Source organism: Anas platyrhynchos, chromosome 7, assembly GCF_047663525.1.
Source record: "Anas platyrhynchos isolate ZD024472 breed Pekin duck chromosome 7, IASCAAS_PekinDuck_T2T, whole genome shotgun sequence".
Lineage (NCBI taxonomy): Eukaryota > Metazoa > Chordata > Aves > Anseriformes > Anatidae > Anas > Anas platyrhynchos.
Genome location: NC_092593.1, coordinates 25,407,470 through 25,420,722, shown reverse-complemented (window position 1 = coordinate 25,420,722; position 13,253 = coordinate 25,407,470). Strand labels below are relative to the sequence as shown.

The following is a 13,253-nucleotide window of genomic DNA, read 5'->3' as shown; positions in this document are numbered from 1 at the left end:
TATGAATTTTGGGAAGACACAGAATATAGTACACTTGTGATTTAAAACAAAAAAAACAACAACAAAACACAAACCAAAGTGTCTGATTTATCTCAAAATTGTTTCTGTTTATTGACTATAGCAAATGAGTTTCTACATTACAGAAGAAAAACAATCCTTCTTATAATAGATTATTAAAACTTCAGCCGAATTGTTAATACTGAGACTGATTATGGAATTCAAGTTTTACACATCTGTACTGTTTGTAACAGCACTTCCAGTAGTGATTTATAGCGTTCTTCTATTAAAGTTAAGCAGAAATAGAGAAAACGAAATAATGTTCATTAAGTGTGCATACATACACTACTTCCAATATGCTTTGGATTTTCCAAACAAAATTGTGTATTAAAAACTGCCCCCCCTTGCCCCTCTTGAAAGGCTTTATCAGTAAATATCTAAATCTGCAGAAGTGCCAAGATTCTTGCAGATCTCTAGCTACCCATAAAGGCAAGGACATTTGCATACGGAGCAAATGTCTGTTTTGTTCCCAGATTACCCTCCATCCATCAGGAGCAGTGATACCATATGTTCACAGAAAAAAAGAGGCAGTATCTCTTGCTCAGGTTGCCTTGACTTCGAGGTGCAGTCTCTGTTTTATAGCTTTGTAATTGCAAGCCACCTGAACTTGAAAAAAGCATTCTGTGCCATGTTGCTCTTTCTGGTTCTTCCTTCAGCTTTCATCTTTCTTCAGAAGTCAAACCTCGTGCCGCTTTTTCTGGATGTCTACTCAGTACATTTTTCTCCTTGACTTTTACTTCAGGAATAATCAGGACTCAGAGTGTGTTGGAAAAAATATCCAAATGCAAACCCCACAATACTGTTTACTAATGTGTACATTGTTCTGAGTTCTGCAATTGTAGTAAAAGTAGTTTTTCACACTATTAGATTTTGAAGACTGAGTAGGTATTCAAACTGCCTTTCTGTCTTTTTCAGAAAATCAGCAAATTGACAGCAACATTTCTACACTGAGTGTGGCAGAAAGACATTATCATTAATTCAAACAGTGTTGATATACTAACAATATAATTCAGGGAAAATTTTTTATTCTAACTTACAATGTGCCAAACATAGGCAGGAAGGCCCCAGTAGCATACAACAGATCAAGTTCTGTTCTTTCTTCAGTAATTAAAGTCTCAAAAGGTGCATTGCATTGATATATCTCTGCTTATACATAAGCTCTGCTATATAATCCTGCTATATCCTTATATTTAAGGATATATCCTTACAGACTGCAACACAAAATTAAAAGTCTATCCTTCTAAAATAGTCAAAATTGAACTGTATTTCTTTTTCCTAATGTGTCTTGTCAGAATGTAAGTTTTCATTAACTGCTGAACTATTTACCTGAAGGATTTTTATTGCCTCTAGGATGGAGCAAATTAAAAGCAGGTGATCTACCGAAGTAGAGTGTCTGTATGCTTAGGTACAGCTGTCAGTAAATACGTATTTTCATTTGTCAGAATGACTAAATGTTACTAAAAGGTGCATCTCTGACAACTGAAAATAAATACAATTTCTATTTGATTACCTTCTTTTTTTATTTTTTTTTAAGCATTCATCATTTCTGTGTGTGTGTGTAATAAGGTAAAAAGCGTGCTACTGTCTTCCCACTTCTAAAAAAAATTTCTTATTTTCTACATATAAGTGCTGTTGTCTAGACGCACGCCTGCGAGATATTAAGAGCTTGCTCAATGATATGATGTTCAAGAAAACTTTGATCTGTACATTGCTTATTTGTTAAACTGATGTAAAATGACTGCTTCTACCTTTAGGCATGCACCTTTGGAGCCCAGATTCTGCATTGGCTCCTGGAAAGCCCCAAATGGCAGCTTAGACATTTGTTTCTAGTCTGGTGTTGTATGTCAGACCTATTGTGCACCTGACTCACAGTGATTTCCATTTATACATTGCATCTTTCTGTGCTGGGCTTATGGGCATGTGCTGTAGACATACTGTGTAAGTAGAATTCACTGCTTGATTTGGAATCCTCTCTGCATGCAAATGTCCAGGGCTACTTAAAGGGTTAAGACAGCCCTGGAAATGGGAGAAAAGGGACAATTAGCAATGCTTACCTATTCTTTTTTTTTTTTTTTTTCTTTAGCCGTGATGAGTCTTATTCTTGTTAACAGTGTTGATTTGAAAGAGTTTCACTTAAAAACTCTGTAAGTTAGCAGAAGACAATACTGTTAAGAATAAATGATGAAGTTAACTAAAAGTACCTGAAGTACATTTTATTTTTATGTACCATTCTGTAGTATCTCTCTTGTTCTGGGATTTGATACGAATGTCTGAAACTTCATGCATGAAGTTTTAATTAAACCATTAATGTTAAACATTAACTTTGCTTAGTTAATATTAACAGTGGTGTCTCCATAGTTACATTAACAAATGTTTCATATTATTAGTTTTCCTCATGTATAATATTGTTACTGCTGTATAAAGTATTTATAAATGCATGTAATAACAACGTGATTCCAAGCTCTTAACTTTTGTAACATAAACCCATTTTCATAAAACTAAGAACTGAAAGCAGCACAGATGTATGTCTGAGCATAGCGTCTCTGCTGCCCTCCGAGCCTTTGTTTTCAGAACACCCTGATTGACCCACCACCCTTCATGGTTCACTGATTCACTTGATAGATCAAGTTTAAACTAGTGCATATTAGCACATTTGTTAGTACTAGAGGAACAGTTGGCCTTCCTGCTTTAGGCTGCAGGTTCATTTCAAATGGAGCAGCTACAGAAAACAATAACAGAATACCAGTTAGGACAGCACCAAAAGGCTGACAGACTGAAATCAGTTGCAGGCTCTAGTAAATAAGATCAATTCATTCACAGTGTTGTTTAAAGAAAGTTAAAAGATGATTATTATTTAAAAATACTTAAGAGCTTTCACTATATATTATGTGTTTCATACTATATTGTGTGAAAATCTTGCCTTTGATTAGGGTTGGATTTTCTTTCATTACATCCAGTTGTTTGTTACATGATCATTGCACTCTGTGAATGATAACTAATAATTTTTGTCAGGATTATCCATTCATGTCTGTTGGCAATCATTTGGCATGAAACCACATGAGTAGTGTACCATCTCTCTGCTCAAATGCCACTGGTGAAATGAAAAAGAAATGAGTACAGATTTGGTCTTCCATCAAGAGCCTTTGGAATGAACCTTTGCTTGTGTCCTTTCATGATCGTATTGGTCACTTTTGTATAATGCTTCTTTGCTCTTTTGGCAATATAAGATACTGCTTCATATACTCAAAATGTTTTTTATAAAAACTTACCAGCAAGCATTTAAAGATGAAACTTTTTCTCTTAGGGTTTTTTCAAGTTAGCAGTGGTGGTGCATCAGAGAGAACTCATCAACATACCATTTATAGGGGAAAAGTGTTGTTGCCTTACTCTTAAACAGTCTGTGTGTCTTCTGCTAATATCACTTAAATATGAGAGGGAGGGAAATTCTGTAACTAATAAGATTGAGAAGTTACTGCCTTATCTTTTTCTTTATCATGGATTTTGTACTTCTTGGAGAGAAACAAAGCAGCCAGTGACTTCAAACTGAAAATCAGTGATGGCTAGCAACAAACTCATAGTGTTGAAAGTGTTTAATATATTATGTGGTTTGGCATAAATGAGGAACCTATCTCTACTTACGTGGTGTTTTATTTCATGTGCACAGTGTGGCATGTTTCCTGAGGATGTGCTTCTTTGTGTAGGTACTCAGGCCTCCTGCTGAAGACATTCAGGATTCATCAGGCATTAAAAATGCATTGGGAGTACATTGCCACATTAAATTTCTTTCAGTATCTTTAAGAAATCTTCTAAAATTTACTAGCACAAATTCGATAAAGTGCTAATTTTCTTTTGCAGATTCTTTGATGTGTTTAAATGAGTGAAAGAATAATTTATGAGACTCTTATTATATTTTGATCGTAAGGAGTACTTTTCCTTTGATGCTAAAAACAGTATTTAGTTATAATTTCTCAGAAGATTTACTCCTGGTCAGTTGTTGAGGTACAGGAAGTGGGAAACAACTTCAGGAAGTCCCAGCCAACATAAGGTTTGTGTGGCTGTATAGTTTGAAGTAATACTCTATATGGGGCAGGAAAAATTTTTCACTCTTGGTTCCTTTTGGAGTTGAGGCCTATTGCTAATTTTCTTCCTGAATGTTGAAAGCAGTATACTTTATCAGACCTAGCTTTCATTTGGCTAAACAAGTGGTAATCTAACCTAAAACTAAAAGTAAATTGAGAAATTATAAATGAATTAATTGAATATAAAATTGTTCAATCATTTATTGTAAGTAACTAGCAAAACTCAGGTAGTATTTTGCACCACCATTTGCTTTTTGTGGTAAACCATCCTCACTCAGTAACAGCAACCATAGGAATTCTAGAAACGGAAACCTGAAAAGTAGTGTTTATATAAAAATGTTTACAAATCCCCCTCCCCCCCAAAAAAAAATAATAAAATAAAATAAAATAAAATAAAATGAACAATAATTACTAGATTTCCAAATGGTATTGCCAAGTAATCTGTTTCTTTGCATTTCTTCTCACCTCTTTCAAGATGAGGAAATTTCCTTTGTGTTGCTTGATTTGTAATCCCAGAAAACAAAAGTACTGAATTGTGCTGTCAGTTCTGTTGGGTGTTATTGTCATTATGCCTGCTGGCAATGTTTCACCTTAAATTCCAAAGACAACATGTTTTGATATTTTTTGCCACTTGTCTTTTAGCTTCTCCACATTCAACATGCTCCTGTTTCAGGGTTTCACTAGGTTATGACATATACTTTTTTTTTTCTGGTTCATTTTAATACTCTAATTTACATATCCTGTTTAAGTATTATATTGGTTCCAATATTAAAAATGCAGTTAAGCTGTATGAAAAGCTGTGTGCAATATGAAATGTTTTGTGTTTTCTTTTTAGGCTTTCAAAATAGACCAAAATCCTTAAAAGTATTTGTTAATCCAAGCAGCCACAAACGAGAAGCCACTCATGTTTATTATGAAAAAGTTGCACCACTTTTTAAGCTTGCTGACATCAAAACTGATGTCACAGGTAAGTTGCTTCAAAAGCATAGTTAATCTCGTGTGAAACAAGTACTTAAGCATGAAAGATAATTTAAATCTTTATTGACTTTGTCTGCAAGTATTGAATTTATATTTATAATTTATTTAATGTAGTTATACAATGCAATGTATTTTTTCATGAAAAAAATGTTTTAGTAATTCTGTTCTTCATTGAATAGCTTTCTCTCCAATAGCCATCAATACCAGTAATATATCTTTCATACTTTTAAACCAAACATTGAATAAAAAGAAACAAGCATTTAATGTCTAATGGTCTTGTATACGTTTGCTGAGATTTTTTCCTGCATTCTGACAGACACGTCTTAAAATATTACCTCTCTTCCTAGAAGATCTATTGGTCATGGGAGCGAGGCTGATTGGAAGAACATGCTGTTTCTAGGCTCTGACTCAGTTTCAGGGATAACCTGTAAGCCTAAGTGATTAATGGGATGGCAAGGGTAGTTCTCACCAGGCAGGCGGGCATGACTTGCTGTCTGGAGAACATGAAGGTACAAGTTTAATGTTGTAGTGATGCTACCTTCTGCTCACTAATAGGTTCTTGATATCAGGTTTGGATTTAAAGCTCAAAATTCTGCCAGACTTCTGCTTTATGTCCTTCTGGCTTTCACTGAATTTGCCCTTTGGCTATTTTATTTCATTGGCTTTCTGTAAGAAACTGAGCAGGCAAACAACGGATTTCTTAGTGCAGTAAAATAGTAATGATCTCATTATTATTTCTGCCCCATTCTGTGAAATGCCTGAAAGTTACTTAAGTTGCATCAAATGTCGTCCCCCCCCCCAAATTTCCAAGCATACAGAGAAATGGTATTAGTATTTCCTGTTCCAAATAATTTTATATTCATAGCATTATAATTCCCTTTAATACACTGCTGTTCTTTGGTTATGCATTTCATATCCATGTGAAGTGTAAACTCTCTTGCAAGACATTTTAATATCAAAAAGTGTTTTTCCTGTGTCTGTTGTACTTGGTTTGCAAAACAATTGGTTCCAGATTAAAGATATGGGGTTTGTCTTGTAGTTATTGCGTAAACTTCTTGTGAAATCATGACTAGTTTAGGCTACGTGCCAGAAAGCACTCTGAGAAAATCTGATTTATGTATAAGAATATAATAACGCGATACGTGTTTGTATGAGATTTGTCTTGCTAATTTTATTACCTGTTTCTATATATTTTTAAATCATTTAGCCCACAATTTAAAGTAAAATCAAATGAAGATTAAAGACACAAAAAGTGTGAAAAAGAATTCAGTCTGTTAGAATTATGTAGTGATTTTTTCTTAAATTCTCTTAACTGACAAAGGAATATTAAAAGCTTTATGTGAGTTTTAATTCTCACAGATGCATTTTTCACCTGCAAGACAAAGTAGCATAAACAAATTATTAATAATGCTGTCTTCTTAGAAATTGAGCATAATGTTGCTTGGTCACAATTTAAAAATAAATAAATATATATATATATTTATATGTTATCAGGCAGACTTTAGTAAGAGATTACTAACTATGTCATGTTTTAAATTAACTATTACTTAGCTGTTTTAAACAACTATTTAAATAAAATTACCCTTTTAAAAAATTCCTTACTACTGGTTAGTGTTTCTTTTATTTTTGCTGTGAACATAACCTTGTTTGTAAAACTCAGCTAAAGGCAGAATTAACTTGTGTAAGATTACATTTTTAGCTATGTAATGTCATCTGAAATCCTAAAGTGTAATATATCAAATATGTACCAACAGTTTTAAAGATTAATTCATAGAATTTAGCTATGATTATCGCTGTTAGTGATTTTTAAAAGCATTTTCCTATTTGAAGAAAAACAATTTAAAGTTTATTTTTGATTATTTTTCTTTTAAATTCTGAAAAGAAGCTTCTGTTTTTAGCTAGATAAATGTTTAATTGCTTACCTTTAAAAATAACGTTATTTTGCTAATATCCAAATACTGAAGTGCTTATTAGTTGCCTAACACTCCTCCTACAGGCAAAATGAGAAAACTACATTAGGGTTTTAAATGCTAGTGGAGAACTAAATAAAGAGATATGCATTTAAAAAAATAAAAAATAATAAAAAATAAAAAACAGTGGGACCGCTTGAAAGTCTTGTTCACTGGTGACACCTAATAAAACTCTTAAGTGCTTCATTTCGAGTAAATATAACAGATTTTTTCCTCCAATTATTGTTATGGCTTTTATTTGTGATGTTGAAGTACGCATCTCACTATTACTGCTTTTCTGAAACATGACCATTTACTTCCATAGCAGTGTACAAAGGTGTATTATGTACTACAAATTGAAGGCTTCTCTACAGTTTTTATATTGAAGATAGTTTACTTCTAGTCTTTACACATATACTTCTTCAAAGCTTAAAATTCATACACAAAAATCCTAAAGCAAATTTGAATCTCTGAAGTGATTTTGAGTGCATATACAATGCAAGACTTTAAATATAATTAAAAACAACAACTACAACAACAAAAAATATGAAACTTGGACAATGAAGTGATGAAAGACAGAACTCTGCTTATCCCATCTCATGTTTTGCTAGCTGGCTCTTGGTGTTACTGTGTAGTGGTTTTGGCTTTTACATGATCAACCTTCTCATGACTTAATTTTCACTGTTAATTCTATTGGAATAATCTTTTTAATTTTATTTTTTTTTCCATATTACTTTGCGTGCTAAAAATGCATTGATTTTACTGAGATTGACCACAGGTCTTAAAGGGTAATGTATTTTTACACAGTCTTATACAGTCTTTCAAGAGTTTTAGAGTTTAACAGTGCTGCTGTTGGGATATGACATTTAGAAGAACGATGACTCTTCTAAAAGTCCAGTTCAACAAAATCTTCCCCCAAATCTGGGACACCTACAAGTATTGGCAAATACTGATGATTGGCTTTATTATTTTAGAAACATGTTGCAAAATCCTACACAAACTTAAGAAAGAAAAAAATAAAGGTAAACCCAACAGGCTCCTAGTTTGTCTTCTCTTTCTAGCTTTGAGTCTTCTGCTTCCATTTATGCACAGTTACAAGCTGGATGTTTTGGCAAAAACAGTAGCCTTCTCCCCTTCACCCCCATCATTTTTAAGGCAGAATCACAAAAGAAAAGTGAATGATTGAGAACTGGGCAAATAACATTGGTTTAAACTTGCAGTGTGCTAAATAACATTAATATTATTTTTTTTCCTCCAGTGTTAACACCAGTTAATCTGTTGTTCTTATTAGCAGTTTTAATCCTATTGGCACTGGTCTGTGACATGAGTGCCAGCATTTAGGCATGTCATGTGGAAGTGTCCCACATTTTGGAGCATTGAACCAATTATATATCGCTTTTTTCTTTATGTGAGGACTGAAGCCTTAGTTTCTTGTTTTGCTACATTAGATATGGTGTTACAATGTTTTGGATTATATGATTCTCTTCAACTCAAAATCACTCAATTGCCTTCTTTTCCCTACCGTAATTTAGAGCTTTGGAACAAAATGTCTTGAAAAAGGAAAACATTTTCAATTAAATTCTGTGTTAGAAATCACTAAAAAAAAAAATAATACTATCTATGCCAATTATGTTACATGAATCCTTAAACTGTGAAAGATGTTCTTTGTTCCTCTTAGCAAAATTTGGTTTTCCTCCTGAATTAAAACAAGGACCAAAATTTTCAAACATCTATCTTTTTTTTCCAAGTATCAGAATGACTTTTACATGTGCTTCTGTAGGTTGTCTAGCCTGCAGAGAACTTTTAGACGTGGTCTTTTTATGCATGTGTTGATTTTTTAAAATTTTTATACTTGATAGATATTCTATAAACAGTCGTCAAGTTTTTTATTGGAAATCTCATATATTTTTTAATTATTGTTTTTGTCACAGTGCTTCAAAACAGATACTGTGTTCCTCTGCCATTTGCTCATCAAATTTTAAATTTCTTGGAATCATCCCAAGACTTATGCCTAGCAGTAGTTCGCCTTTGTAATTTTCAAATTTCAGCTATTAGAAGCAAAGAGGATGGAGTTCCCATCAATCTGTGTCTTTTTAACTTCCTTTACTGATTTCTCTGTAGACTTGTGCCTTCTTTATTTTCATGTCCTTGTTCTTTGAGCGAATTAATATTGTAATAATAAATGTAACTTACATCATTACATTAGGAAACTACCGAGCATATTTTCCTTTACAATATAAAATCTTACTTGCCATACCATTTTAATTAGATTGTACGCAGAACTTTCTAAATGTCATTACCTTCATTTAAAAAGCAGGCATTTAACCTAGTAACCAACTGTGTTTTCACAGGAAGATTTTATTTCTCATTGAAGTAGCAGTAAGGTATTTGAGTCTTTCTGCATCATTTTTGCATGGTGCACACAATTTTATTGGTTTTTATTTTTCACAAGCTCCACATACTGCTAGACATAGAGTTACCATCTTTAAAAACAACACTGAGTACAGTGATAGCTTAAATACTGTGCTCTGATCTTCCAGAATAGGTCCTGCATGAAAGAATTTCTGTAAGCAATACCTGAAAGTTATTTTATTAATATGCATTTATGTAGCAGAATATTTCTCTAACTTTAATATCAAAATAATTCTAAGTTTTCATTAAGAGTTTCCAAAACACCAAGTACTAGAATTTTGCAAAATTTGAAGTTATGTGCTGATAGACAATTTTTAGTGCATAATGTAGAGATTTTATCACTTTCATTTTGATTTTTCTTTTTCACAGAAATTAGATACTCACTATTATATATGTGAGTTTGGAGAGAGAAGCATTTTCTATTTTTGTAAGCAGCATTTGAGTAGTCTGTAGAAATACTATGTTATAGCAGGTACAGATATAGAGTGATTGTTTTAGACACCACGACTAATAATTTTAACAATATTTAGAAACACTGGAGAAAAGCCTCGAACTATGCTAGCACCAGGGACAGACAAGCATGAAAGATTAATGTAATTTTGCATATAATCATGCACATTCTTACACAAAAAATCCATCTGCAAGTGTCATGTCAGTCAGCAAAAATCTTTGATGGGTGGATGCAGCTGGGCTGTCTCTTCTGGCAAAGCTGGCCTAGAAAATGCTAAATGTAGTTATGATGCTTTGTGCCATCTGTAGTATGCCAGTTTATCCTGTCTTCGCTGGCATTTACGGTACTATGTAGGGTATCAGCAAACACAGAGACATCAATGTAGAGTGACAGATTCATTTCCTCCAGAGGCTATGAACTCTGGTGTATACTTGTGCCACCTTCCTCTGTGTGTTATATTCTGTTGTCACTGGTATTTGGCTTGATTTCATACTTCTGTGTTTAACTCATATTTTTGACTTGGCAATTTGCATATCCTAACACAAAGGCAATTAGATGTGATTGATACTGAAATAATTCAGTCTTAACTGAGGATACGCTTACATTTTCCTGAACTTTACCAACTGTGTCAGTGCTAAAACTTCCATTTTGATGCAACAAACATCTTCTCTAGTTTTCTGGATTTAAATGTACTAAATAGCCCTGTGTCTCATACCAGCTGAGTTTCCATGTCTTATCTTTTAGCTAGACTAACTGTACAACTTACCTTTTCAAATGCATTTACTGATCCAAAAATACATTCTGAACCAAATTACTGTATGTTCCTTATGCTAGAAGGAAAAAAAAGAAATCTTATTTTATCTAATCTTTTGATAACAAATAATGTCATTTTCCACAGTAACTGAATATGAAGGACATGCTCTCTCAGTACTGAAAGAATGTGAACTCCAGGCATTTGATGGGTAAGTTGATTAGTGGCAATGAATGTTAGTAAGCATCATAACATTAGTTTTTATTTTTATTCCATCCAAAGCTATGCCAGTAGGTATTTCATGAGTTATTCCATTTCAAATATATATTCAGATGGAAAAAATCAATACTAATTAGGTGCTTTATTTTTTTTATTACTTACTGAAAAAAATATATATTTTAGACTGATAAATAATGGTAAATAAACATAAAGCTTTCTTAAATACATTTCATGAAAACTTCATTCTGTATTTGCAGGAATGAAGCAAGTGCTTTGTACTTCACTCTATCCATTCAAATGCCTCTTAAGGAAAACGTTTTATCTAAAAGTTACCTGAATTTTTTGTTGTTGTTGTTTCCATTAAAAATTCTAAAAATAAATCATTCAAGCTTATTTCAAGTTGAGAATGAAATTTTTGTTCAATCATTTTTAAAAAACTTGGAGCTATGTGGATTAATACTGCAATCTTAGTTATTTTTACATTTATGGGAGTATTCAGTAATAAATTGGAATAGGTTTGTGTGCTGTGGAAGTCTAACTGCATTTCTCAGAGCTGTTATAAGCATATGCAGTGAGCTACACAACAAGGCTTAAGTGTTTTATAGACTGATTCAATTTTTAGTAGTTCTAGAAACTTACAGAGATACATGAGAAAATTTATCAGAAGGTGTATTTTAGGTATTTCAAATTTTGAGGATAATTTATTTCAATTCCATAACTGTCTTTTGGGGTGATGGTTGGGGAACCAGTTTGTCCTGGGAAGCAGATATGAAAGCAAAAAGGAAAAGCCGATCATGTATTCTCTTGCACAAACCTCTTCTGCACTGAGCCATATTTTATTGTTTTGTCTGTGATCGTTGGGTGCAGTTACTGGAGTACTTGTGTGAGGCATCTTTCTAGTAGCCAGATACAAAGGGAAGTAGGAACAGAAGAAACTGGAAGAAAATACCATGGTGACTGGATGTCTGAGGTGAAAAGATCCCCATCCTTTCTAAGTTGGTTGTTCAAGTGTGTATTTTTTGTTTGTAAATTTCTGAAGTGTTTGAAAAACGTTTTATAACTTCCCCAAAAGCCTGGCTTCCATCCATGTACTTGTTCACTAAAGCACAATAAGAACATCCTATTCAATATCTAACTTGGGATGCTTTTTTGATGCGAGGTTGTAGGGAAAATGAATTGCAAGGGTAATTTTTTCCACTGATGTAGCTGGAGGTATCTTGATGGTTCAAGAAAACACTTCGGTGTTTCCCAAATAAAATTTTAATTATAATTCTAGTTTATTTAAAATTAAACCAGAAAATGTATGGGATCTGTTTTGAATTGAAAATTAACTCCATAGCCATGAAATCATACTGCAGATGAAAATCTACCCTTTTAGCAATTCAAGTAGCCACCTGACATGGTGTCACTTCACTATTTCCAGTGAGTCTTGAGAAGTTTTACTCATATACTGTGCAGTGTTGTTTGTGACTTGGCAGATTCCAGTCCTTTTCAGTTGTGCCCTGGCTTCCTGTTCAGTTTTGTTCAAGTCAGCTACTGTATCTGTCCCTTAGTTCCCTGTTTACAATGTAAACAGGATAACAGTGCTTTCCTGCCTCCAAGACAGAACAGGATTTTATTCATTACAGTAGGTAAGTACAGTAAAATACAACTTCTGATCTCGAATTTCTTTCCAAAAGAGTTATGTTCCCTGCATGTTAAACAGTATATGAAATAAATCAGAAGCTTTCAACTTGCAGTAGGGTGTTGGAAGTTCTTCGTATTTGTATCTCGGTGCTTTCTGTAAGCAATACTGCTGTGTTTTAATTCTTTGTCAAAGCTGTTTTTGTCTGGCTTCTATGTCATTTATTTTCTCTGATTTCTCCAGCTCCCACTATGTTTTGCAAGATCATAGACATATGTCATGCATCTTGCATATTTCAACTCTTTTGCTCTCCCCTCTTTTTTTTCGTACTGAAATTACCCATGTTGGCAATGTGCTTTTTCCCTGCCTTGGGGCCAAGCTGTGGTGAGAAATAAAGTGCATTTATGATGCCTCTGAGCTGCATTCTCTTGTTTGTACAGTTACAGAAATATGCAAGGTATATACAGGTATTTCTTCCCTAATTAGGGGCCTACGCTACTATGGATTTTGTTTAGAGTAGCTTGGGTTAGTCAGACTTTAGGGAACAATTGATTAAGAAACTTGTGTCTGATGGCTAGACAGATGTTTTTTCCTCTAAGAAGGCTTCTTCATGGTCTTAGTGAAATCTGTTTGCTCAAGGCTTTCTACTCCTTATGCATAGCAGGTTCTTGCTGATTAGGTCTGGAATCCCTGGTGCCTGATGGTATCTCTTGTTTCTGGCCAAAAAAGCAAC

The 13,253-nt window shown here is 33.5% G+C and overlaps 1 protein-coding gene across 4 annotated transcripts in view; it reads left to right on the top strand.

Moving 5' to 3' along the window:
• Positions 1-13,253, top strand: part of CERKL (CERK like autophagy regulator) — a 56,719-nt gene that overhangs the window by 28,055 nt on the left and 15,411 nt on the right. For all 4 annotated transcript variants that reach the window (XM_038182014.2, XM_072041040.1, XM_038182012.2 and 1 more), the window contains exons 3-4: positions 4,972-5,103; positions 10,825-10,888. In XM_038182014.2, the coding sequence (XP_038037942.2) occupies positions 4,972-5,103; positions 10,825-10,888 (196 nt within the window). The remainder of the gene's footprint in view (positions 1-4,971; positions 5,104-10,824; positions 10,889-13,253) is intronic.